Below are 27,254 nucleotides of genomic sequence, written 5' to 3'. Positions count from 1 at the left end.
CTTAAGACATGTAATTCTGTTTTAATTTTAAGGTATGAAGATTGAGATCTAATAAGTTAAATGACTTGTCAACATTTATTTACTATTTAGTGGTAGAACCCAAATTAGAAGCAGATCTATTCTACTCAAGTGCTTTTTTCTTTCTACTACACGTGTTAAAGTTGGTGTCACCAACAAGAGTCTAAGTGGCCGGCCATCCTCCAGTTGATACTCACTTCACTAATGATGCAGTACAATTCCTGGTTTCCCTGGAAAACATCACATTCATACACTTTGGAATCATTTAATCATTCTTAAATATATAAGGCATCTCTCACCTAATTTGAACATGTAGTATTATTAATGACACCGCCTTAGTGGAGTGTTTGTGAATCAAGTTCCGTTTAATGTCGTTCAGAGAAATCTGTGTTGGAGAAAAGCCAACCTGATTCAAAGTCTAGCTGCATCTCTGAATTTATCCTTTAAGGTAGTTTGTGTTTTCATCAGCACCACGATGAAAAGAACATGGACTTCAGAGCAAGACAAAATGGCTTTGGGTTCTGGATCTTCAGTTATAAGGTTTGTGTTCAGGAGTAGGTTACTGTTCATTCTTCTGAGCTTTGATTTCTTATCTGTAGGATTATTTCTTTTCATATAGGATTATTGTAAGGGTCAAGTGAAAAAGTATATACCATGTTTAATTGATTCTCAGACCCATATTTTTTCACACTTCAAAATTTCTGATGTCAGGATTATATTAAAATTGATTGTTTTAGCATTGTATCATATCTTAATTGAAAGCTTTTTCTTTTTTAGTTTTATATAAAATAATGGTGCATCTTATAGTCATTTGTGTCAGGCAGCTATCCCACATTAACATGAATGCATAAATCCTAAACAAAAAAAATACAAATTGAACCTAGCAGTATATAAAGTGGATAATATATCATAATTACATGAAGTTAGGTCAGGAATACAAGATTGGTTTAACGTTAAACATTTAATTAATGTACCTTATCACATTAACAAAATGAAGAGGAAAAACCTACTTGATCATCTTAAAAATGGAGAAGTCATTTGATAAAATTCAGCAGCCGTTATTGAGAAAGACTCTCAGCTAAATGAGGAGTAGAAAGGAACTCCTGTAATATGATAAAGGATATTTATGAAAAGCCTATAGCTAACATTATACTTACTGGTTAAGTATTGGATGCCTTCCCCTAAAATTGGGGATGATCACATCAAGGATGTCTGCTCTCTCCACTTGTGCTCGATATTGTGCTGAAGGTCCTAGACAGTACAAAAGAAAAATAAATAAAAGGCATAAAAATTGGAAAAGAAAAAGGAAAACTGTCTTTGTTTGGAGATGACATGATTATGTTTTCAAAAAAGCCAAAGGAATGTACAAACTACTAGTAAGAGATAGGATAGCAGGATGAGAATACAAACTGGCTCTGAAGAAAATTTGAATTTTGGCTGAAACACTTTGTCCAGTTTTCTTGTCATGGGACAGGTGGTGGTCTGGTAGTCTTTTGCCACCTTTTATAAAATAACTAGAGATGGAATCAAACTACTAATTTTATTATGGGTATTTTGCAATTATCCACCTTCCTGGATTCTATAATTACTTTGCATATTTATAGCTGATTCCTTTGAGTCTTCCAGATATAAAATCCTGTCATCTGCAAATAATGATTGCTTTTGTGTTTAGGGAAATGAAGGCTATATTATGGTCTGAACATAAGAGGACAGTATCAGGAGGATATGTAACTAAATATAGAAGAAAACTCCACTAACCATAGCTGAGGAAAACAGCGTTTGTGTGTCTCACGTTAAAAGAATTCTGGAAGTAGGTAATCCAGGGCAGGTGTAGTGATTCAGTGATGCAGTCAGAGAAGTGGGCTTCTTTCTCTGTTTCTGCTTCATCACCTTCAGCATGCTGGCTTTTTCTTTTCAGTTACAATATATCTGCTTTGATTCCAGCCAATCATGTCTGCGTTCCAGGCAAGCAGAAGGGGGAAGGCCAGGGCGAAAAAACCGAAAGGCTTGCCCTTGAAAGACGTTATCATTTTAGTTAGGAAAACTCACATACCGAGGGGCTGTACCAGTACTGTGTCACATGGTCATCCATTGCTGCAAAAGAGGCTGGGAAATTTAGTATTTTAAGTTGATCTTGTTAGTAAAGATAAGGAAGGTAATGGATGCTGGGGCAGCAACTGATGTCTGTCTGGAGGACTAAGAATAATCTGGACTGTGAGAAGTCGGGGTAGTGGGATGAGCTTTGCCATGAAGTCTTTGTGTCTGTGTAAAGTCTCATTGGGTATTGCTGGCATATAAGTTTTTGTTTTTGTTTTATTTATTTTAAAAACTATTTTGTAGCAGGCCACTTTACTGAACTTCCTTATTTGCTCTGATTCTCTAGGATTTTCTTAATAGCCAATCAATGGAAAGCTCTTGGGTTTCTTTTCAAATTCCTTTCTTTTTCTGTTTTCTTATTAATTACTTCTAATTTCCCTAGGTTTTTTTTCCATTCTTTTCCAGATTATCAAATTGGGTGCTTACTCTATTTTTGGATGGTAATTCTGTGTATATATCAGAGTAAAGTTAAAACATAAGACTGGAAGCAGTTGAAATTTAGAAATATTTGAGGTCTCAGTAAATTTCATCTCTAAGATTTTTAATAAAAACTGGCTATATGCTTTTCTCTTTTCAATAGATGAGATGTGCCATCAGTCTTCAACTTAACATTTAAGGCAAATGTCAGATTTTTTATTTATTGAAATTATTGAGGAAAGAAAAGTTTTAATATTTCCATAAGCCACAAATCCCCATAGGCTTAAGGATTTTAATAAAATCCTGTACAGTATATACATAGACTAGCTAAAATATATATATATATATATATATATATATATATATATATATATAAAATACTCGGTGAATAGAATTTCATAGTTTTTAATCCTTTTAAACAACACTAAAAATTGTGTGCTAAATTCTTTGATACTCCTTCCTCTAGGAGGTGGAGCTTAATTATCCTCCCTTTGAATACAGTCAGAATATAGTGACTTGCTTCTAACACATAGATTATGAAATGGGAATGGTAACTTTACAGTGAAGAAACCTGGCATACCCCACCTTAACCAGGTGATCAGGGTGAATTTCCCCTATAATAAGTCACAGTGATACCATGTGTCCCCTGATGTGAAGTAAAGAAAAAGTCACATCATCTCTGTTGTAGTCTCTAAAATCCATAACCCCAGTCTAATAATTGAAAAACATCAGACCAACCCAGACTGAGGGACATTCTACAAAATTCCTGACCACACTAGGCAAAAGTGTCAAGGTCATGAACTACAAGGAAAGATTGAGAAACTGTCACAGACAGGAGGAAACCAAGGAGGCATGACAACCAAATGCAGTGCAGTGTCCTGAATTAGATCCTGGACCAGAAAAATGACCTTAGAAGAAAACCGGGAAAATCCAAAAGGAAACAAAAGTCTGTAGTTGAGTTAATAGAGCTAACTAACTGTTAACATCTTAGTTTTGATCATTGTACCATGGTGAACAAGATGTTAACATTAGGAGCAGCTAGGTGAGGATATTTGGGAATTCTCTGTACTACCATTGCAACTATTCTCTAAGTCTAAAATTATTTCAAAGTGAAAAGTTAAAAAGAAAGCAATTACAAGTTTATGTGGTAAAGAAATAAAAAAAATTTACGCCTACCAAAAAATTGTGAAATGAGCTCTGCTACTGTTATGTGAACAGATATCTGTGGCCTTGTGGAAAGTTCAGTGAGTAGTGTATGTGGATTTCTTGAGTGCTGAGATCAAGTAATTGAGATGATGGGACTGGGAGCACTGCACTAGGTGATGAAGAAGTGCCTCTGGGGGCACCAGGAACGTTTAGGTGGAGGATGCACATGGAGAGGGCCAGTAAAGTAGCTTCACGAGTACGGGAGTGAAAAAAAGCACTCTCATATTTTATGGAGTAAGGTATTTTAAATGTAATTACCAAAATAAATATTTTAAGTAAAGAAAAAAAGTGGAGTGCTGATAAATTTCCCATATATTAACCTTTTTTGGCTTCAGAAATCTCCCTTTATTTTAAAGGAGGTAAATCCTCTTTATTATTATTTGTTGAATCATTGAGTAAAGATATCAAATGTTAGTGAACTTCCTCTTCTCCTCTAGAGAAACTGACAACATGGGCCTCGTACATTTTTATAAAACCTTCAGTCCGTGAGAAGTGCCCCTGAGGAGTTTTGTTGATATTTTTTTCCCCTGATTTTAAGTACGTTGTCATGTAACTCTTATGTTTATAAAAATGGAGTGAGCAAAAGAATAAACAAAAAGCCAGTCTTGCAGTAATTCTCAGCTAGGAATCAGGATGCTCGGATTATCATTTGACCTCACCATTGTGTGTTTTCGGCTGCCAGGTGGAGAATGTTAGAGCCCGTCTCTGCGTCTCCAGGCTGGGGTGAGGTTAGCCAAGAAGGGCCCTGGGCTCCCTGCTCTTTTCCTCTCATCTGTACGGGAAGGTAGCGAGGAAGACAGCCAACGTAACCCTGCATAGGAGGCTTCAGAGCAATAGTAGGAATGCTTATTGGCTCCATTTGTCACAGCAAACAAATGAAAAGGAGCTCATCAGCCTGTGGTGCATTGGTGCTTGGAAAGACTTGGAATCCCTTTGGAAGTTTTCAGATTCATCTTCAGACACAGCTTTGAAAAATTAATCCACGAGGTGTGGAAATATTTTCCAGCCTTTACCTGAGATAAATGGTTCTGTCAGTGTAGTGAGCTGAGAGAAAATCTCCTGTACTCAGATCCCCTGAATCTCCGAGGTTGCTCAGAGGCAGAAGTGCTTTTGCATCTTTAACGGTGCAGCTGTTTCTTAAACTTCCTGAGGGAGAAGGCGAATGCTTTATTTAATCTCTCTTGGTTCTCTGCACTTAGTTTTATTGTTTTTCATTAATTTTGGAAAATTCTTAGCCATTATTTTTTTAAATGTATCTGTTGCCTTGTTTCCTATCCCTCTTCTGGAACTCCAGTTACAGGTACTGTTAGAACATTCGATATGGCTCTACAGTTCTTGGATGCTCTGTTCTATTTTCTTATGCTGTTTCTCTTTGCATTTTGGTTTGGATAATTTTTTATTTTCAAGTTTGCTACAGTATTCTTTCCTCAGCTGTATCTACTGTGCTGATAAACCACTTGAAGCAATTCTGTGATACTATGTTTTTTATTTCTGGCATTTTCATTTGGCTCTTTCTTTAGTTTTTATCTCTCTACTGAATATTCCCATCTGTTCATGCAAGTTGTCTGCCTTTTTTACTAGATTCTTTAACACGTTAGTTATACTTAAAGGTCCTCATCTAGTAGTTCCAACATCTTGGTCACCTTTGGGTCTAACTCTGCTGGTGGCTTTATGTTTGGACAGTGGGTTGTTTTCTTTCGGGTTTGGTTTCTGATAAATTTTGGTTGAATGATGGACATTGTGTGTTAGAAAAACAGGAGACTTAGGTAAATGTCATGTCCAGAAATGGCAGACTTCTGTGAGCTGTTCGCATGGGAGGTTGACTCAATCTAGTGTGTAATTGGGGTGGGTTTGGCATTTTCTGTTGCTAGGCTTACCTTCAGCACCACAGACTTCAGATGCTGCCAGTGGTCACCTTGTTCTTGTGTGGGACACAAGGTACTGAGGTTTTTCTCAGAGCTCCAGTCTCACCCTCCACTTTCAGCAGGCCCTGCCGACGGGTGCCACACTGGAGGCCTTGCTCCTGTCGGTAGGTAGACTTCCCTTGCTTGCATGTGGTGCTGGGCTCATGGTGGGGCAATAGGATTCTCTTCCCCTGGTCTAGCCACAGTCTGGCAGGCTTGTTTGCTGGGGCCTTGGAGGCGGGGCTTTCTCAGCGTTCCTGCCCCTCCCCCGGGGCAGCTGGGGTCTGCCCTTCATCTGTGGGGGTCTGGGGTTGGAGAGTTTCCTGCGCCTCCCTGAGTGGTAGCTGACCTCTGCACTGTGTCAGTGCAGGAGCCTGGCCTGAGCGAGCTTGCCTGCTCGTCCTTCAAGGGCAGATGGCTTTTGCTTCTGCCCCTCCTACCAGGGCAGTGTCCCTCTACGTTGCCGGTGGGAGGGTGTCCTGCTTGTGTCTAGAGCTTCCAGATTGCCCTATTAGCCCACATTCTGTTTTAAGAGTTCGTTTAAATTTTAGCTGTTTTGGGGGGCTGCTCTTAAGGCTACACGCCCTACTTTCTTTGCTCTTCCAAAGCTGAAGTAGTTTGTGTCCCATTGCTCCTGGACATCACTCTTTGGGATTTGGGTTCCCTGATTGCTCTATGACTGTAGGTCTCCAGCTGGCCCAAGACAAGATGTGGTGATAGTGGGGGTATCTGGTGACTTTTCTCGTCGTTGTGGTGGATTCCATGTTCCCTTGTGGCTTTCTACATCCGAAGCAGATCCTTTATGTTGTGACCAGCCAGTGGGTGGAGGGTGGGGAAACAGAGCAGTATTCGGGCACCTACTCCTCCACAGTTACGTGTCATTGGACAGTTACCTCTTGGGATTTGGGAAGAGGCTTAGCTGTCTGGTTTGTTGTTTTATTTTGTGGTTTTCATGAGGAAAGTCTAATATACTAAAACGAAGCCTGTTGACGTGGGTCCCGTTCAGGAGGTTCTGGCGGGAAGGGCATTGCACCGCTGGCTGCTGATGGAAGGGCGTTAGAGAGCCATCAGTGCTTTGGGATGCGCATGCTCTTGGACCGCTTTGGGGCCCTGGGGTTCTTCTGTGTACTCTCTGCACGGTTAGATATCCTGTCCACTTGTCGGAGCAGACTTGCACGGCATAGTTTTAACCACTGTTTCTCTTTCTCGTGGTCTTTACATGCATAATGGAAGGGACGCTTATAATCCCATTTCTGCCTTGCTGTTTCACCCAGAAACAAATTTTCCTTTTTCCCCCTCAGGTCCACTCCTCCCATCTTTTACCTTTTAAAATTCTGTATACATGGTGCAGTCATTATTATTAAATGATGGTTTTCCCCCTCAAAGGTCATGGGCTGGTACTGAGGAGATTTTGAAAGTTCCATGATATGCGTGTGGTGCCTGTGAGGGAGATGGGTTTGTTCTTTCAACAAATGTCTGGCTGCCCACTCCTGGCCAGACCCTGTGCTGGGGACCTTGGACCAGCGGTGAGCAAAACCAGATGTGTTCCCACCCGCACAGTTTCCAGAGAAGTGCTGGCCTCTTTCTTGAAAGCTTAGAGATTCAGGTAGGAGGGACATGTCATTGGTTGGTGTACTTTTCAGTATAAAGGTCTGTCACGCTCGTACTTGATGTATGTTTATTATATCTAACTCTGTCCTCTGACCAGTTGGATTTCTTTACTGGCTTCAAGAATTGACATGCGTGGAGTATAATGTTGAGATCCCATTCCGTCTCTCCTCCTCCCCTTCCTCACTTCCCTCCCCCAGACAGCGCTGAATGTATTCTAATATAAGTGACAAAGACCCTGAGGGGACTGGGTGGATGCAGGTGTTGAGGAGAGGGTGAATGTGTTCTCGTTATCTGTTCTGCACCAGCACTGGGTGAGGAGCTTTACAACCCTGATCTCACTGAGTCTTCAGCTCCGTGAGAAAGGCACTGTGGTCTCCATCTCTTAAATTCAAAAAACAAAGAGGTTAAGTCGCTTAAAATTGTGCAAGCTGCTCATCGCAGTGGCTGTTTCTACCATACTGTGCCCGCTTCCCTTTTTTTTTTTAACATGTGCTTTTTTAAAAATAAATTTATTCATTCATTTATTTATTTGGCTGTGTTGGGTCTTGTTGTGCGCAGGCTTTCTCTAGTTGCAGCAAGCAGGGGTTACTCTTCATTGTGGTGCGGGCTTCTCATTGCAGTAGCTTCTCTTGTTGTGGAGCATGGGCTCTAGGCGCACGGGCTTCAGTAGTTGTGGCACACGGGCTCTGTAGTTGTGGCTTGCGGGCTCTAGAGCACAGGCTCAGTAGTTGTGGCAAATGGGCTTGGTTTCCTGACCAGGGATCGAACCTGAGTCCCCTGTGCTGGCAGGTGGATTCTTAACCACTGCACCACCAGGGAAGTCCCATGTGCTTGCTTCCTTTAAACACTTGTTATTGCTAATCCTGTTGGCTTTATGTTACCAAAAATCAAAGAAATTAAACCAAAGTAGCAGCTTCAATTTGAAGTATTTATTTGCTTAAGATAGTTTTAAGTTGGCCCAATTCTTGCCCTTTTCTTTGTGATTTTAATATTTGGAAGCGTCATAGGAACTTTGTAGTTCTTATGCTTTGAAAGCTGCATGTTTTACAAAATTATTGTGGTATTTGTTTAATGAAGAAAAGCTAAATGCTTTGTTGAGGTTGTTGGTATGACCGTTTCATAGGTGACTGACCTTTCAGCTGTGTCGATCCACAGTGTAGAGTGCCTGGGGGATTTGCAGAAATGTGGAAGAATCCCTCATGTAAACTTGTCAGTTAGAGATAAGTGTGGCCCATGTTTTAGGGGAAAGAAACCTCAAAACATAATAAGCATTTGCATTTGCTCACTGGATGGGAACAGTGGTGCTTTCGTGCATTGCCAGCATAGCTGAAAACTCCTTCCTCTCTGCCAAAAAGTGGCTGATGCTGAGTCCTAGAGGGGCTGTAAATTATGCCTTCTAAACACTTCAAGGTGTTAAAGAGGTCCTGCAGAAATAATTAAGCCTGCGAAGTTCACTTATCCTCAGGCTGAGACACTTGAGCTATGATTATTGGCAAAGCTTGCTTCCTTTCCGAGAGAATTGCAGTTTGGTGGACAGGGCAAGATGATTTGAGACATCTTAAATCAGAAGCTGTGTCCTCCACTTGTGCCTTTGGCAGGTATTCTAGGTGGATTTGTTACCAATCATTGTTTCCTATAAATCCCAAATGCTGCTGTCTCCGCTGTGATTGAATGTGAACGTTAAGCTTTGGAATGCTTAAGTTTGAGTGTGGTGTGATTTAAAATAAGGGAACATATGATGATGGGCCCATCTGGGTAGAAGAGGAGATAAATATTTAAGCTGTGTGTGTTTATGTGTGGGCTCACACTTCTTAGTGAATTTTTACCCCTTTCAGTTCCTTGGTAGAGGACCATTTCCTAAAACTTACCATGTGCTGGTACTTTTAATACTCTAGAATGGGTAGGAAAAGGTCTGCCCTCAGAATTAGGGTTCATGAGTGGTGACTTTGCCATTTACCAGCTTTGTGGCTCAAGTTCCTCACATATAAAATGAAATTTGTATCTGCCCCAAATAAGTGACAAACTGGTCCTAAAGAGCAAATGAGACCACGGGTACAAAAATGCTTTGCAACAGGTAAAACATTCTAACATTTGCAGGGATACTAATTTAAAAAAATGCCAGTTTCCACACCCCCCCAAAATTCACAGTCTATCTGGAGAGAGAAAAGTGATCATCTGAAATAACAGTAAAACAGGGATAGAAGAGTGTGTAAGAGACCCAACCTGCAAGGTAAAGGCTGTCAGTGCTGTGGGATTTCATAGTAGTGGAAGTTTGTTGAGTTGGCGGTGCTCGGCATCCACTGTGTAAAGGTTTCACAGAGAAGACAGATTCTTTCAGATCTCATGAACTGCAGACATTTTGGCTGGGAGACGGGAGGGAAAGCGGCAGCTTAGCTGGAAGGAGGTTGGCGTGAGCGGAGTGTATCTAAGAAGCAGCAGCAGGCAGCCAGCAGGCCCCCAGGCTGTACCCAGATGGCAAACCACAGGACAGCTTACGTCAGATGCCCTTGGAAGCTAAATCTGTTTCTGATTTTCTTTGAGTAGGAGAAATTCTCATTGCGATGCTTTGCCTTCTTATTGTTAGTGGAAACAATAGTCGTCATATAACTCAGAAGTTGTCCTAGGCTTTAACTAATGAATAGGGGCCTTGCCCAGGAAACAGAACCAAAGTCCGTAAGTCTAGACTAGAGAAGGCCTTTTTCCTCCACCTATTTTGGTTATGCTTCCAATTTCTTTTGCTAAACTTGGATATGTTTACCCCCTTGCATAGATCCTAACAGTCTCTGACTTGGAGTGGAATCATAGGCCGAATGAAGCTGGAGAGACGTCAACACCAGCATCCTGCTTTCTTTAGGAACTGAGTTTAAACTCTGCTTGGATAAGAAACTGTCTTCTTTCAGAAGACTCTGACAGAGTAGCTGGTTTGGAAGTAACCCTCCTGTCAATGAAAGAATAAGAAGTATAAAAGCTTATTAAAATAGATGAAACAACAGTTCAGAGAGCAGCCCATGCCGTCAGGACTTGAGGGACAATTCCTGAGAGACGGGAGCCCACTGAGGGGAGCTACCTGTTCGCTCTGGCTCCTTCCCTGAGGGAGCTTTCTAATCCACAGTCCAGGGTGTGGAGTGTTTGCAGAAAGCCGCAGTCCCACAGGGCTAACAGGTTGGAGTTAGGGGCTTCCGAAGTGTCTGGGATTTGAAGGACAAAATCCCAGGAGAAAGGAAACCATGGGGAAGTAAGCAAATAATGGACATGCAATCTTCCCTTAAGGTGTTTGCCAACTTCTGAGGTGCACACGATCAGAGCAAGATTCCGAGAATCCCTGCAGGAAGGAGCAGCTGGGAGACTAACAAGCTCTGCAGTTATTTCAGCAGTGGTGTATAGTACTGATGAGGTAAAGGTCAGTGTTCAAGGCTGGCCAAGATGGAAGGGTCCTGGTAAATACCCCAGGCTTTAACTGAAGGCCCAGAAGGCCACACCTTCAGAGTAAGGGCAAGCTGAAAAAAGTTGGCCCTGACAGAACTTAAAACCAACAGCTGACAGGATTAGAGTGGCCTGACTGCGTTCTCTGCAGCTGCCAGAAGAATATGTTACATGCTTAGGAAGAAGATAATCTGGGTCATCCAGGACCTCTACAGTTTTTAATACAGAGTGTTGGCATCCAATAAAAAATTAAGATGCATGCTAGAAATTGAAACTGAATGACCGAAATGAAGGGTAAAAGCAGATGATAGAAAGAGACTTACAGGTTATTCAGCTATTGGAGTTATCAGTCAGGAACTAACAGTGTTCAATAATGCAGATGAAAAGAAGGATTTCAACAAAGATATGAGATATTCTTTTAAAAAGTCAAATGGAAATTCCGGAACTGAAAAATATAAGTAAAATTAAGGATTCAGTACATGGGTTTAATAGCGGTTTAGACTTACACACACAAAGGATAAAGGATTATTGGACCAGAAGAAAAACTAGTAGAAAATACCCAGATCGAAGCACAGAGAGGAAAAATACAGAAAAGAGCGTGAGAGACATATGGGACATGGTGAAAACATTTTACATACATGTGTACTTGGAGCCCTAGAAGGAGACGACTATGACAGAACCAATACTTTAAAAAATACTGAGAGTTTTCTAAAAACAGTGAGAGACATCAAATCACAGAGTAGAGAAGCTCTCCAGTCCTCAGTGGGATAGATGCTAGGAGCCACGCCGACGTGTATCTGTGAACCTTCATGAGACAAACGGGATGAGCTGTGCCAGAAATTACATTATGTGTGATTGGACTGTGTGTACAATTGGGAGCCAGAGATTTTTGAATGGGATAAAATATTAAAATCCATTTATATCCTTTTTATATGGGACAATCTTGAGACAAGCTTTGAGGGCACAAATTTGAAAGTAAAATTTTGGAAATAAAACACACATATACACGCGTGTGAACACAGGCAGAGAAAAATCAATAAAGATATAGAATATTTAAACAGCACTAATAATCAACTTACTGTGCTTGACAATTGTAAAACATTACGCTCAATGGCAAGATACTCTTTTTTTAAAAGTTTTATTTATTTATTAGTGGCTGCGTTGGGTCTTTGTTGCTGCACGCAGGCTTTCTCTAGTTGCGGCAAGCGGGGGTTACTCTTCATTTTGGTGCACGGGAGTCTTGTGGTGGTGGTTTCTCTTGTTGCATGGGCTCTAGGCACTCGGGCTTCAGTAGTTTTGGCATGTGGGCTCAATAGTTGTGGCTCACGGGCTCTAGAGCACAGGCTCAGTAGTTGTGGGGCACGGGCTTAGTTGCTCTGCGGCATAGGGGATCTTCCTGGACCAGGGTTGGAACCCGTGTCCCCTGCTTTGGCAGGTAGATTCTTAACCTCTGCACCACCAGGGAAGTCCCCAAATACTCTTTTTTTTAAAGTGCATGTAGATCATTTCCAAAAATAAGCTATGTGCTGGCCCATAAATGAAGTTTAAATAAATTGCAAAATTTTGAAATAATACATGTGTTCTCTGCCTGTAGTGCAAAGTAGGAATCAGTACCAAAGGACAGAGAATCCCAAAAGGTTTGGAAATTAAACAGCATACTTTGGATTGAAGAAAGCATCACAATGGAAATTATAAACATTTTTTACCTAAATTATAATGAAAATGATATATAAGTGTGTGGGATACATTTCAAATAGTGCATTGAAGTAAATTTATAGCTTTACATGTATGTATTAAAAAAGAAGAAAGATTGAAATACTTGAATATCTAAACTTCAACCTCAAGAAGCTAAATGCAGAATGAATTAAAGTCCCCCAAAACAGAAGAAAATAAAAATAAGAGCAGAAAGGAACTAAAGGAAAAAGAAAATGTAAGATGATCAGTAAAACCAAAAGTTGGTTTTTTGAAAAGATTAATAAAATTGACAAACATCTGGTAAGACTGATCACGTACAAAGGGAAAACACAGATTATCAATATCAGGAATGAAAAGAGGTGTATTACTACAGATTCTGTAGGCATTAAATAGACATTAACATACATGTAGTCCAGTAAGTTTAACAATTTAGGTAAAGTGAACCTATTCCTTGAAAAAATACTACCTGTAAACGGACATGAAAATATGCATAATCTTATGGCTATGAAAGAAAATCCATGATTTAAAACCTTTACACACCAAAAAAACACCTAGCCCAGATGCTTTTTAAATGAATTCTCAGTCTTTCAAGGAAGAAATAGTGCCAGCCTTGCATAAAATTTCTCAAGGAATAGAACTTTTTCTACTCCTTTTATGAGGCCAGCCTAACTTGACACCAAAATCTGATTTTAATATTAGTGTTGAGCAAAAGAGTAACTAGTGTTTGACTCTATCAGTATGAGATTCAGTCGTGGGCTAATCGAAATCAGAACGATGGTTACTTTTGGAGGGGTGAGGTACTGACTAGGGTGCTGGAATGTTCTCTCTCTGGGTGATAGTTACAAGAGTATTGAGTGTAGACATTCACCGAGTTGTACCCTTAAAATCTGTACGCTTTGTGTATGTTATATCAAAAAAAAAAAAAAAGACTGTGAACTTGCTCTGGTTAAACACATTGATGTTTCATCACCATGTAGTTTCTCCTAAATCTGAATTGAATGCAGTGTGCATTTCACACGCTCACGTTCTGCTTCGGCTGCCTTGGATAAATGCCCACTCTGATGGAGCTGGCTTGAACAGCAGGGAGCCTCTGCCTCAGTCTCCCTCTTCTTCAGGAACAAGGAAATTACCCAGACCCAGAGGTGTTTGTGATGCGGCATCTAGTTCTTCACTCGCTTTGCTCACTTCACACAGGGTGGTTTTCTTCACAGGCACGGTGGTTCTGGGAAGCGTACTTCCAGTCAATCAAAGCCATCGCCCTGGCTACCCTGCAGATCATCAATGACCGGATCTATCCGTATGCTGCCATCTCCTATGAGGACTGGAACGACCCTCCCACCGTGGTGAGTGAATTCCGGGGCGAGTTCATCAGGTCCAGGCCAGCTGTCAGGATGGGACGATGGAAAAGCTACTGAATTTGTACAGGTTATTTAAATTCGAGCTTTCTAAGATGGGAGTGTGCTGTAATTCTTGGGGCCCCGTAGGACCAGCTTAATTTTGAAATGATGGCATAAGTAAGAAATACCAAAGGAGTGTCTTCCAGTTTGCTTTAAGTGGGCTTAGGAGGACAGTATGTTAATTTATTGCAGAAGTAAATGGGGAGGGCTGGGTCTTATTGGAAATGAAGGACTTCCTGATTACTTTTGCAGTTGTGGTGCTTTGAACTCCTGAAAAGATTCTGTAAGCAACTTAATAATAATAGCTTATATTTTGAGCACTTCCTCTTGTGCCAGGGACTGTGGTAAGTGCTTTACACGTATTATGTCAATTAATATTCAGGACACCGCCCCCCCCCCCCCCCCCCCCCCCCCCCCCGCCCGAGGAACATCAGCAGCAGAAGTGATGGAGAGGCATTGGGGATTGCTTAGGACTGCAGCTGAGGCCCCTAGGTGTTGCCAGCCGTGAGATGTGGTGGTCAGGAGCTGCCCTCAGGGCTTCGTCCTTGCTTGCAGGAGTCACGAGGCACTTGTGACCTTGTAGGGAGTGTGGCAGTGGCCATGGCTTCTTTCACACTGAAAGGGCCCGAATCTGTGGGGGCACAGTTCCTGCTCTGGAGCACACCTGCCGGCTGGTTCACAGACCCTGAGGCCTCCACGTGAGAGAACTAGACTCTTCTCCACTGAATCGTTGCTCTCTTTCTGGCCAGCCGTCCTTGTCTCCTGATTCTACCTTCTCTAAATAGTGCTATGTGCTGCCACCTGGTTCATCTTCGTGTAGGACCCTTCCTCCCTCCCTCGAGCCTTTGTTAAGCAGTTACTCTGTGCCAGGCACTCCACCAGGTGCTGAGAAAGCAGAAAAGGAAACCAGGCCCTGCCCTCAAAGGAACTCTAAACCAAAGGGTATCGTATGCTTAGTCCTGTGATAGAGTGGTGTACGGGTTGGGGCAGGCAGCGCTCCTGGATGGAAGTGGGCAGGACAAAGAGAGGAAGTAAAACGGCAAAATCAAACAAAACAGCAAACACCTTTCTCTTGCTTGAGGTAGTTTCCTTCTGTCCATCTCTTCCCTTCAATCCATTGCCAAAGGTAACCTTCCAGAATGTTTCTATTCCCATATAAACATAACTATATAATTTTGGAACACAAATGGGATCATACTATACATATTATTCTGTATCTCGCCTTTTTTACTTAAATGATAGATCATGGGCTTGCTTCTATTTCATTCTATATAGGTATACTTCAGTTTTAAGGATGGCTGTATACTTTTCCATTGTTTAGGTATATTTTACATGCAGATCGATTTTCAAATAGTAATACAAGAGACATCCTTTCATATGTGTTTGCACAGAAGTATGTGACTGCATCTATAGAATTAACTCCAGCTGAGAAATTGCTGAAAGAATAAACACATTTTGAATGTTGATAGATATTAACAAATTGCCCTTTCAAAAGAGTATACCAGAAAAGAAAAAAAAAAAGACCCAATGCAGCCAATAAATAAATAAATATTTTTTAAAAAGAAAAGAAAAGAGATAACCAACAAGGACCTATTGTATAGCACAGGGAACTCTGCTCGATATTCTGTAGTAACCTAAATAGGAAAAGAACTTGAAAAAGAATAGATATGTGGATATGTATAAGTGAATCACTTTGCTGTACAACTGATACTAACACAACATTGTTAATCAGCTATGCTCCAATATAAAATAAAAATTTAAATAAACATATAAATAAGTAAAAACATTAAAAAAAAAAAAAGTATACCAGTTCATAGTTCCACCAATAACATTTTGGTTATTCTGCTTCTCCATGCCTTCAGTAACCCTGAGTACATGAGTTTTTGCTCCAGTGGAGGTTGATAGTTCTGTCAGTTTCTCTCAGAATACAAATATAAGTCCTGTTTGTGTTTTGATTGGTCACATTGAATTTTTAGATTGTTTAGGCATTTATTCATTCAGTAGGTACTTACTGAGTGTCTCATAGGTTCCAGGCAGTGTTCTTGGTACTTGACAACAAAGCAGGGAAAAATCCATGCCTTTGGGGAGTTTATGTTGCAGTGAATCTTGCTATCTAGAAGGAAGATTTGTCTGTCTAGTAGAATTTTAAAGTTTTCATTATATAGGTCCTTCACAAGTCCTGAAAGGTTTTTTCTTAGATATTTCATCTTTCTTATGCTCTGATAAAGGATCATGTACTTTCTGACATTGTAGCTTCTAACTGGTTACTTGTCTGTGAAGATGTATTATTGGCTTTTGTATATAAATTTTGTAACACTCTTACTGAATTCTGGAATTGTTTCACTTTTTTAAAGTTGATTCTCTTGTGTCTTCTAGATATACAGTCATATTTACAAATGATAATTTTGCTTCCTTTTTCCAGTATTTGAACCTTTTATTATCTTTGATCTAATTACCTTGGCCGGTAGTTCCAGAACAATGTTAAATGATGATCTGAGCGTTAAAAGAGAAGGGCAGGTGTTATCTCATCAGGAAAAGGGGGGAAGTTAGGTTCCATCCAGAAGGAACAGCAAATTCAGAAGTCAGAGGGACAAGAAAGCATGGCAGTTTCAGGAACATTGAGGGGTTCTGTGTGGCAGGAGTGAAGGGGCCTTGTGAGGGAGAGGCAGAAGGTGGAGCCTAAAGAGGGCCCAGATCACCAAACGGCTGGCATCTCTCGAAACATTCTGGGCTGGAGTGTTATCTGTGGGTGATGGGAGATCACTGAAGCACTTACACAGGAGTCATGTGGCGAGATTGCATTTCGGGTCAGTCTGACCTCAGTATGGAGGATGGATCCATTTTAGGGGCTGAAGACTACAGGCGGGAGACTGTTTGAGGAACCCAGGTGAGGGTTAATGGAGGACAGATGTGAGTGGTATCAGGGAGCACTGACGGCTCTGACTGGCTAGCAGGGAGTTCAGGAAGAGCGAGGCACATGGTGCTGTTTATCCAGGTAGGGAGTGTGGGTGCATGGGCGTCTCAGGCGAGGGTGGCGCTGGCGTCCCAACGCAGCCTGTCTGCAGGGCCCTCCACAGTCCGGCTCCAGGCTGTCTTTCTATCTTTATTGCCTTCTCTTCCCTTTCAGGGAGCGCTAGATTTCTGGCAGCACAACTTTGTCCTTCCTGTGTTTGCTGCATGCTTTTCCCTCCCTTGTGCCTGTCAGTCCGTTCTCTGAGTTGCCTTTCCCCACCATTGTCTCTGGTCATCCACGTTTTATCTGGATGTCAGGGGCCTGCTCATATACTTCTTCCTCCATGAGGTGTTCCTGGACCTCCTAAGTAGGAAGTAATCTTTCCTTCTTGTAACTCTTAAAGCCTGTTTGTTTCTTTCTGATCACTTGAACATGCATAGAAGTATAATTTCCTATGAAGTTTTAAGCTTCTTAAGGGAATGTCTGAGTTATCCTGGTGTTCCTCGTGATACCTAGGACAATCTAATTCCCACAGGAAGCCCTTGATACATAAAGGAAGGAGGGAGGAAGGGAGGAAGATCGGGATCCCAGGACTTGAGCCATCCCAAGGCTCGCTCACATGCTGATGTGACAGCCATTATTTTATTTGACCTTCACCCCATTGGGAAGGTGGGGAAAGTGATAGATTCTTTCTCACCTCTAAAGCAGACGTAATGAGGCTCACAGAGCCTGGTGACTCATCCAAAGTCATATAATGGGCAATTTGTGTAAACAGGCAAGAACCCAGGTCTTCTTCCTGCAGAGTGTCTTGAATTGCTTACAGAGTTTTATGGGAGCTGTTGAGCCTCCTCCAGGCTGACACATTTCCATTCTTCTGAGCACATGGTGCAAGCTTGAGACAAAAAACATCACATCTGTTCCTCTGCAGAAGAATTCATACAGGTGGGATGGTCATGACCCAGCCAGAAAACGTGGAAACAGTGGGACTTTATTCTGTTCTTTTATCTAAAGCTCTAAGAAAAGTGTATAAGAATAAATGGTTAGGATTTTAGTCTCTGTCTTTCATAAGAATACAGACTAGGAGAAAATAGTATATGAAATTTTATAGTTTTGAAAGAGATGTATTTTATTTATTTATTTATTTTTTGAGATGTATTTGAATTTAGGACAAAACAATCATGTGCAGGACTTTATTAGTTTGGGAAAGAGCATAAGTATAAAAAGCATAGATCTGGATATGCAACTGGAAAATATATTCTTTGTTTTTTTCCTTTAACTCTCTCTTAAATAGTCCTTTTTAGGGCAATTTAGTGTTTACCACATTTCTAGGAGTTTAGGTGAAGAGAGCCCTGATTTAAAGCTGTGGGTTGTACATTTCTGCATCTTCAGTGAAAGCAACTGACAGGAGGCCAGAGTAGCGTTGATTTATTTACAGTTAACTTTCCCCCTCCCCTTCAGAAATACTTAACCTACCCTAGATGTGATTACTGCCAGCCCAGCCTGCTGGGGAGCCTCCCCTCTAGATTCCGTCAAATTTATAATATCAGACACCCCGAGGTGGGAGTAGGTGTGGATCTTGGTCAGTAAATCAGATGATGGTCTGGTTCTTTCAGAGATCTGCGGTCAGGGCCTCCCGCCATGCGCTGAACGTGCTGGGCTGGAGGGGGTGAGAGTGGAGCCCTGTTTTGGCTGGTGCCGCTGCCTTAGTTTAATGTGAAAAGAGGCCTGCGTGTGGATTATGGAGACCGCGAGGGGTGGCCTCGCAGAAACCAGTGCTGGAGTCAGCGGACGCTTTGCCATTCTCGTCTGTAACCAGAGGGGCTGATGACACTATTCATGTTGTGCCGCACTCTCAGAACTTGAACAAGTTTGAGAGAGTAATTCTGGTACACAACTGTAAAGTAGCGGCTCTGTCTGGGCTGGAGAGATTAGCCCTTTGTTTTGAACCTTCTCTTTGGAAGGAATTTCTCACCAAATTAAGGTTCTTTATGAGGGATGGTCGCTTATTTTTAATCATTACATTCTTTAGCTCCTCCTGTCAGGGGTGCCTGCATTTTACGATCTTTTTAGTCTCTCCATGCTTTCATTTTTCTCCCTTTTTTGCAAGTATTAGCAAAACTTTTATCCTCTCCCAAATGCTCCATTCCCCTTTTAGCTTCTAACATTTGTGTTGTTTCTGGCCTTGCCCTTTGGCAGCCTGGTCCCTATGTCTGGACCTCGCCTGCGTGGCTGGGGGTCTCCTCGGACCCCCCCCCCCCCCCCCCCCGCCTTACCTCTGCTGCTCTGCCAGATGTGAGCGTGTCTGGAGGACAGACCGAGGCAAGTGAGTGTTGAATGTGATGCAGGGATGGACTGGGCCCAGAGCTGTGAAGTTTTGAATTTCTGGCATGTGCCAACAAAACCATATCTTCTCAGTAATCATTTTTTTAAAACTAAATGTAATATAGTCCTAAAATCATGTTGTAGACTGGAATATTTGCCCGTGTTATTTTTCTACAGTGTGATTAGAAAGATTATACTCCACCTTATCAACATGTCTGAATTTTATTAACCTAGATCGTTTGGGCAGTGTTTTTCAAATTTGCTCTCATAGGTAACGCTAGTAAAGATACCCCAGATTTCTTTCTTCCTTTTTTTATTTCCTTCCCACATGACCACACCAGACCTAGAACAGGAAGGGGAGGTGGCAGGGGTCCTATGGCTGTTCACAAAACTTGATGAGAAAAATGGGGACGTGACGTAAGATGGATGGTTGTGCCAGCATAAGAATATGGTTGAAAGCAAGAGCTCACTCCTGTGAGATCCAGCCAGGGAGGCGACTTAGTTGCAAGCAAGCCCTCAGACAAGGATTATATACTTACCTAGACATCCTAGGAGCCTCAGTCCGGGTTGTTTTTTTTGTTTTTTGTTTAATATTTATTTATTATTTATTTGGCTGTGCCGGGTCTTAGTTGCAGCAGGCGGGCTCCTTAGCTGCGGCATGCATGTGGCATCTAGTTCCTTGACCAGGGATCGAACCCAGGCCCCCTGCATTGGTAGTGCGGAGTCTTAACCACTGTGCCACCAGGAAAGTCCCCCCAGGTCCAGCTTTTGAAGCAAGGAAGGGAAGGCTCGGTAGGTGGGTGGATCATCGAAGCGCACGTACTTGATTGGCAGTCATCACCCGTGAGGAGCAGGGGTCAGAGGTGTGGGCACAGTGCAGCAGAGCTTGCTGTAGCCCCTAGTTCCCGGGGAAGTGGTTCTGACATCCCTAGGCATCAGGAGCTCCTGAAAGGCTCGTGAAAATGCAGATTGCTGCCACTCCACACCTAGTTTCAGACTGTGTATGTCTGGGTGGGTCCTAGAATTTGCATTTCTAGCAAGTTCCCACGTTGAGCTGATGCTGCTGGTCCAGGGACCGTACACTGATGTGGGATTGATTCACGGTGTGCGTCCTGACTCACTGCCTGGAGAAGGCTCTCCCTCTCTCCCCATCTAGTTCCCCTTCTGCACCCCTGGGGCTTCGATTAGAAGCATCCAAGGCCTGGGTTCAGCCCACATCTGTCTCAGCTACATGAAGAACTCAGGGCTACCGGTACTTAGATGTCCAGACAGCGGCCCTCGTTCACAAAGGCTGTGGTTGTACAAGCCGCTGAAAATATCACTCAGCTGTAAATACTAACAAGCTATAAATCACTCTGCAGGCCGAAGAAGCACCAGCCTCAGATGCATGAAGCAGAACCCTGAGTTGAAAAGATACCCAGTTAGCAGTCTGTTTAACTCAACTCTGTGCCCTTTAACTTCCAGGTTGTGGAATGTTTCTCTGGAATTTGAATACCTCCCATGCCCCCCAGGGGCCTTCTTGGCTTATTCTCCCCTTCTTCCTCTCACTGCCCAGATGTGACTAAAGTATGTGTGGAATTTAGAAATTTTAGCTTGAATTTTAAGTAAGTTTAAGGTTTTTGGAGTCTTTTGTTTTTAGAGGCACCACATTTATGGGATCACAGTTGCACAGGAGGTCCACTCTGCTGCCCGCAACTTCAAGCCTTTCCTTGAGTAGCCGTTGCCATTGAATTGTTTTGTACCTGTACCTGCTTCTGTGGAAACAAGCTAGAAAGTCTCAGGTCATGAAATAAAGAAGCTGAGTTGGGTCTATGGATAGAGAGATACAGGAAGATCCCAAGAGCTTGACCTGGGGCCCCAAGCCAAGAACTTGGCCGATTCTGGTGGTCAGATAGAAAATGGAAAGGATGAGGTCACAAGTCAGATCCAGTGGGGATGATAAGTAAAGCACATGAAGAGACAAATTCGGGGGTGTTGCGGGGAGGATCATGTCAATCAGAGCGTCCTTCCTTGTCGAGGAGATGAGTGTACCTGAGTAGCACACACCTGCACGGTGACTCTGGTGGTGGCGGTGGGTGAACCACACGTAGGGTCTCCCTGGATGCAGGCCTACCTCCGCGGCTTTTGTAGAGTTCACTTTCATGGCACTGGCTTTCGTGAGTCAACACCTGACTGCTTCCTTACGTCACAAATAGGAGTGCAGCGAGTGGAGTAGTTTCTTGGAGTCTGGGAGCTTGATCCGGCAGCAGCTGAATTGAAAACATGTTGAGTGTTTTGGCAGAGTCACCTTCATGCGCCAGCTGTCACTTACTAGCACATCAGGTTCCCTTTCCCCTTCTTTCCAGGGCCACCTTCAGTCTCCCGTGAGTCTGCTTAAGAGGTTCAGCAGCAGAGGTTACCAGGAAGATGAGTTGTTGGTTATCAGAGCGTCAGGATAATGAAGTCTGTTTCCATTTCTAATATCCTATACTACTTCCATAGCTATTCGTTGATTAACAGTTCGTGTCATTTTCTAATCAATGGGTCATTACAGCTGCAGAGTAGAAAAATTTCCACATTGCTCCAGCTGGAGGTTGATTCTTGATTTTTGGTTTTCTTTTGTATCTCAGCTATATTTCTTTTGTTTCTTTTTTACTTTCTGAAAACGTGTACACAAATGTTTATTTCAGCTTTAATCATAATAGCTAGATATTGAAAACAACCCAAATGTCCAACTGGTGAATGGATAAACAAAGTGTGGTATATCTGTGTGAGGGAATACCACCCACTCATACAAAGAAACAAACTACAGATAAATACAATAACATGAATGACTCTCAAACACATTATCAGCTATATTTCTTAAATTTGTATTTAAAAAAATTGTATGGTTTAACACGTGTGTGGTTTAAAGATGCGAATTGTAAAATAAAGCATGTAACTAAAATTAAGGCCTGTTCCCAAGGGGCAACTGCTTTCAACCCTTTCAGCTCTCTTCTCATATTTATTTTCCTATCTCCTCATAAAATGCTGACGGTGCTATTTTTTGATTTCTCACAGACATTATCTTTTTACCTCCTTAGAGTCAGCGCTTCGTTTCCTCTTCTTGCCTCTCCCTCTGCACGTTTCTGTTCGCTCTCATCTTACCAGTGGGGCGGTGTCATCATTTTTCATTACAGCAGTGTTTACTGTTGCATTGTTAGGACTGTATAAATGCTGCTGTCAACAGAACCAAGTAGTAAAACAAGATTGTTTCCTCTCTTGTATAACTTCTAATTTTCCAGGGAGTAAATATATAACTGCCTTTTTTTCTTCTTCTTAGTTTTCCATGTTCCTATCACTAGTTTTTACTAAATTCTCCAACAAAGAGTGAAATGGTCAAGCGCAAGGAAACTACAGGACTTCCTCCCTGCCTTTCACCCAGCCTTCGCTCCCATAGCCCTGCACCTGCCGCTCCAGTGTGGGTTGGTTGCTCTCTGGGTCTTCCACACAGAGGCCGGCCTCAGTTCTCTGCTCATTGTGATTCTCGGAATTCTCTTCTTTGTTCCATCCTTTGTTTCCAAGTTCTAACATCTTCCCCTTTTTTTGGTTTATTTTTTCTAGTAGCTTCCCCAGAAAGGGGACTATTGGGGGATGAATTTGCTGTCATCTTGCATGTCTGAAAATGCATTTATTCCACTTCACGTTGATGAATAGTTGGGCTAGTGTAGGATTCTGGTTGAGGTGGCTTTTCTTCAGAATTTTGAAGGTGTTGCTTCATTGTCCACTCAGCGTCCCGTTTTAATCCTAAAAAACTGAGATGCCATTCTGACTCCTGATCCTTTTCTGTGACATGTTTTATCTTCCTGGGAAATCCTATGTTCTGAAACTTTATGATGATATGTCTTGGTATGAGTGTTTTTTTGTTCAGTGGATACTGGTTTGGGCCCTTTATAGGGGAGTTTTCATGTTTTATAGCTTTGATTCTTTTTTTTTCTCTGTTTTCTCTTTTTTTTTATGGAACTTGGTTACCTAGATGATGAATGTACTAACTGATCCTTATTTTTCTTTCCATTTATCATTTCTTTCTGTCTTAATGGACTTTTTGTTTTAATTTCTTAGATGTTTTCTCAGTTTTATCTTCTAACCTTTCTTTTGATGTTTAAAATTTTGTTCACTTTTATTTTCTAAGAGTTTTTTCTTGACTTCTAATTAATCTTTTTTTATAGCTTCCTATTCTTGTTTTAAGGATACTGTATTTTCTCTCTCTGAAGGTATTTGTGGTTTTGTTTTTATTTGTCTTTAGCTCCCTGTATTGTTTGTTTCCTTTGAATTCCTTTTTCAGGTCTTTATTTTCTACCTTTCATGTTGGAAACTTTATTCAAATACCTCATGTTTTTCAGCAGTCTACTCTTTTTTAAGAGTGAGACACTGAGAGCTGATTGGAAGCTCTGTGTATACATGGATAGGCTTGTCAACTTATGGGTTTTACTGAGTATATGAGGATGGGGACCCAATTGTTTGCCCTAGTGTTGGTACTCATGGGTTATTTCTGTTGGATTGGTTCACTGATCCAGAGAATAACCTTTCCACCCTTGGGAGTAGGGGGAGGATGGATAAGTCTGGGCTGCATGCATCTGGGGAGCTGAGTTGGGGAAGGAGACAGGTTCTCATCCTTCATTTGATGATCACTTAACCTGCTGTATTCAGTATGGTGCCTCACCCTGCCTCCCGTGCCTCGTGTCTCTGAGTATGGAATCTCTCTAATTCATTTTCCCCAGAGAATAAACTTCCCTTCTCCTGCTAATGTTGCAGAGGGTAGGGAGGACAAGGAGGGGGTTGGCCTGCCTGTGCATGTAGGTTTAAGGGATCTTGGAACCAACCATTTCTTTCTTTCTTTTTTATTTATTTATTTATTTATTGGCTGTGCTGGGTCTTCGTTGCTGCACACGGGCTTTCTCTAGTTGCTGCGAGCGGGGGCTACTCTTCATTGTGGTGTGCAGGCTCCTCATTGTAGTGGCTTCCCTTGTTGTGGAGCACGGGCCCTAGGCGCGTGGGCTTCAGTAGTTGCGGCACATGGGCTCAGTAGTTGTGGCTCAGGGGCTCTAGAGCACAGGCTCAATAGTTGTGGCGCACGGGCTTAGCTGCTCCGTGGCATGTGGAATCTTCCCAGCGCAGGGCTTGAACCTGTGTCCTCTGCATTGGCAGGCGGATTCTTTACCACTGTGCCACCTAGGAAGTCCGGAACCAACTATTTCTTATCCTTGTTTTCAGACTCCCTCCTTCCTAGACATCTAGTACCTCCAATTTCTGAGTCTTCTTATCATCATCCTTGGAAGGTTTAGCTTTTTATGTTTTGCTAGGTAGTTTATGTTCCTCTATCTGCCTTTTGTTCATTTGCTTAAACAGACCTAAAATTCCCTATATATTTTTTTAACTTATTATGGCATAATTTCAGGCTTAAACGTCCAAAAAATATACAGAGTTTCTGTACACCCTTCATCCATATTCCTCAGATGTTAATATTTTACCACATTTCCTTTATTCTTTTCTCTCTCTCCCTATGTGTGTGTGTGTATACATATATTCATATTTACATATATTTTTCCTGAACCTTTTGGAAGTTGCAGATATGATGCATCTTTACCCCTAAATATTTCTCATAGAATCACAATACAGTTACCAAAATCATTTGGAAATGAACAGTGATACAATATTATTGTTTAATTTATAGACCTTATTTAGATTTTTGCCAGTAATCCTCATAATGTCCATTATAGCGAAAGGAGATTCCAGACCATGCATTGTGTTCAGTTGTCATGTCCCTTTAGCCTCCTTTAGAACAGTTTCTCAGGTCTTTTCTTTGTCTTGCAAGACATTGGCCTTTTTGAAGAGAACATGTCAGTTATTTTAGAGTCTGTCCCTTGACTCCGGTTTGTCTGATGCTTTTGTGTCAAAAAAGTATGCATTACATTTGAAATTATTGAAATTTAAATTATGCATTTTTGACAGGAATATCACGAAAGTGATGTTGGTTCTCAGTGTATCACATTGAAGGACACATGATGTCAATTTGTCCCGTCCGTAGTGCTGATAACTTCACTCACAGGTTTCTCCAGTGGGAAGTTATTCCTTTCTTTAATGTCTTGTGGGGAAATACTTTGAGACTGTGTAAATATCCTGTTACTCCTCAAACTTTCACCCACGAGTTTTAGCATCCACTGGTGATTTCTTGCCTGAATCAGTTGTTATCATGGTTGCCAAATGGTGATTTTCTAATTCCTATTCTGTATCTGCTTTTGAGAGTTATTTTTCTTCTTTAACCTGAGAGTTCATGTTTTTAATCAGTGTCGGAAAATTCTGAGTCATTTTCTCTTTGAATATTACATATCTGTCATACTTGCTAATCTTTCCTCTTGGAATCCTATTAAATATATTAGACCTCTTTCATTCAGTTGTGTTTCTCAGGTTTGTTTGTTTCCCCTCATGTTTTACACGTTTTTAAGTTTTTATGCTGCATCCTGGATAATTTTTTTCACATCTGTTTGCTCTTTTCTTTAGTTGTGTCCAACGTGTTTTTCTACCCATCCATTGAGATTTAAATTTTAATAGTTATTTCTAGAAGCTCTAATTATTTTTCGAATCTGTCTGCCTGATCTTTTTTTTATAGTGTCTCTTTTTTTCCCATATGTTTTCACTTCATTCTTTTATATCTTAATTATCTAAGACACTCATTTTTTATTCTCTAGTAATCTAATTTTAAAATTTCTTGTAAGGTCTCATTCTGTCATTTGTCTACTGCCTGTTGCTCTTGTTGCATTGTTTCCTTATATGTTTTATAATTTTAGAGTGTGAGTTCATCTCTGATAAGGTTTTCTGTGGAAGTCTTTTCATCTGGGGTAAAGGGGGTATTTCTCCAGAGAGTTTGTTCTTGTTTTTTTTGCTTCTGCCAGGTGTTCCGGAAGTATCGCAGAGATATATCACTTTTTAACATTAATTTCTTGGTAGGAGGTTTCCATACTACACAGGGAGAGTCCATTTAAACCCAAACCTGTATGAAGGCTAGCCTCTGTAGAAAGCACCCCCTGTGCCCAAACTCAGGTTGAAAAAGATAAATGTTTTTCTGTTGTCACCGCATACCAGTGGTGACTTTCTGGACCGCTTTTCACTGATTGTGCAGGCCTTGAAAGATTCTGGCCTGATGTGTGTGTAAGTCTTCACTGCTAGCTCCCATCCTTCCAGTGCCCAAAGCCATGTCCTTCTTCCAGTGTAGGTGTGAAAACCCACACCCCTGCATTACAAAGCCCAGCAACAGTCTCTGCCCTCCCCAAGGTACCATGGTGCCAGAGAGCCCCTGTGCCTTCAGCTCTCGTTTGTAGTTTTCTCTTCATTTTTGGTCCCTGGCAGTTTCCCATTTCCTGAGTATTTAAAAAGACTTTTGTTGTATTTTAGTCCACATTTCTCTGTGTCATCTAGCAAGAGACTCCATCTGTTTTCACCTTCCAAAATGTATTGAACTCCTGTCCACTGTTGTCTCCTTGCCTGTTCTTTTTGCCCTGTGGGTTCATTCCCGCCCCCTGCCCCCAACCGGAGGAAGCAGAGATAAAACATAGTAGACAAAACATAGACCTTACTGGAATTCTAGAAAAGTTAAAGAATTAAGAAATGACTACATTTTAGAGGTTGTTCTTCCCACTTTGTATCAACTTTAATGGTGGTGTTACACTCCTGTCAGCTCAAAACTATACAAAAGCTTTGGTTTTCTGGGTCATAACTGCTGAGTGCTTTGAGCTTGGATGCCACAAGCTGTAACTTAATCTTTCCCAAGAGTTTCTGTTTACCAAGCTAGTGAAGTCTTTCTCTATACCATAGCTGACCTCTAAAATACAGTCAGTGGGTGGCCAGCAAACGTTTTTATGCCCAGGCCAGAAAATGAGCCTCTCTTTCAAGCTATGAATATTTCAGGTATTGGATAGTCAGATGAAACTGTAAATTTGTTTTACTGCTCTCATGAAAAGTCATGGTTTGAGCCACCACTAGCATTCTTGAACACTTTGGATTATAGATCAGCCTTGTTTGCTTGAATCAGATAAGTTGCTAGTTTTTTCACTGAAGTATTTCTTGTGTTTTCAGTATACTTATTAAGTAACAGATCCAGGGATGAGGAGTGTGTGTTTGAAGACCGTGTCTAAGAATAATCCACATTTTTTGCTATCAAACAGCTGAACCATTATTTTTAACATATAAAATTAT

General features: G+C 41.5%; 1 protein-coding gene across 3 annotated transcripts in view; it reads left to right on the top strand.

The window, feature by feature from the left end:
• Positions 1–27,254, top strand: part of EXT2 (exostosin glycosyltransferase 2) — a 134,019-nt gene that overhangs the window by 50,596 nt on the left and 56,169 nt on the right. For 2 of the 3 annotated variants that reach the window (XM_057747959.1, XM_057747957.1), the window contains one exon: positions 13,583–13,714. The exons of the other annotated variant lie outside the window; for it this stretch is intronic. In XM_057747959.1, coding sequence (XP_057603942.1) covers positions 13,583–13,714 — 132 coding nt within the window. The remainder of the gene's footprint in view (positions 1–13,582; positions 13,715–27,254) is intronic. 3 annotated transcript variants of the gene reach the window in all.

Source organism: Hippopotamus amphibius, chromosome 9, assembly GCF_030028045.1.
Source record: "Hippopotamus amphibius kiboko isolate mHipAmp2 chromosome 9, mHipAmp2.hap2, whole genome shotgun sequence".
Taxonomy (NCBI): Eukaryota; Metazoa; Chordata; class Mammalia; order Artiodactyla; family Hippopotamidae; genus Hippopotamus; species Hippopotamus amphibius.
This window is presented reverse-complemented; position numbering and strand designations above follow the sequence as displayed.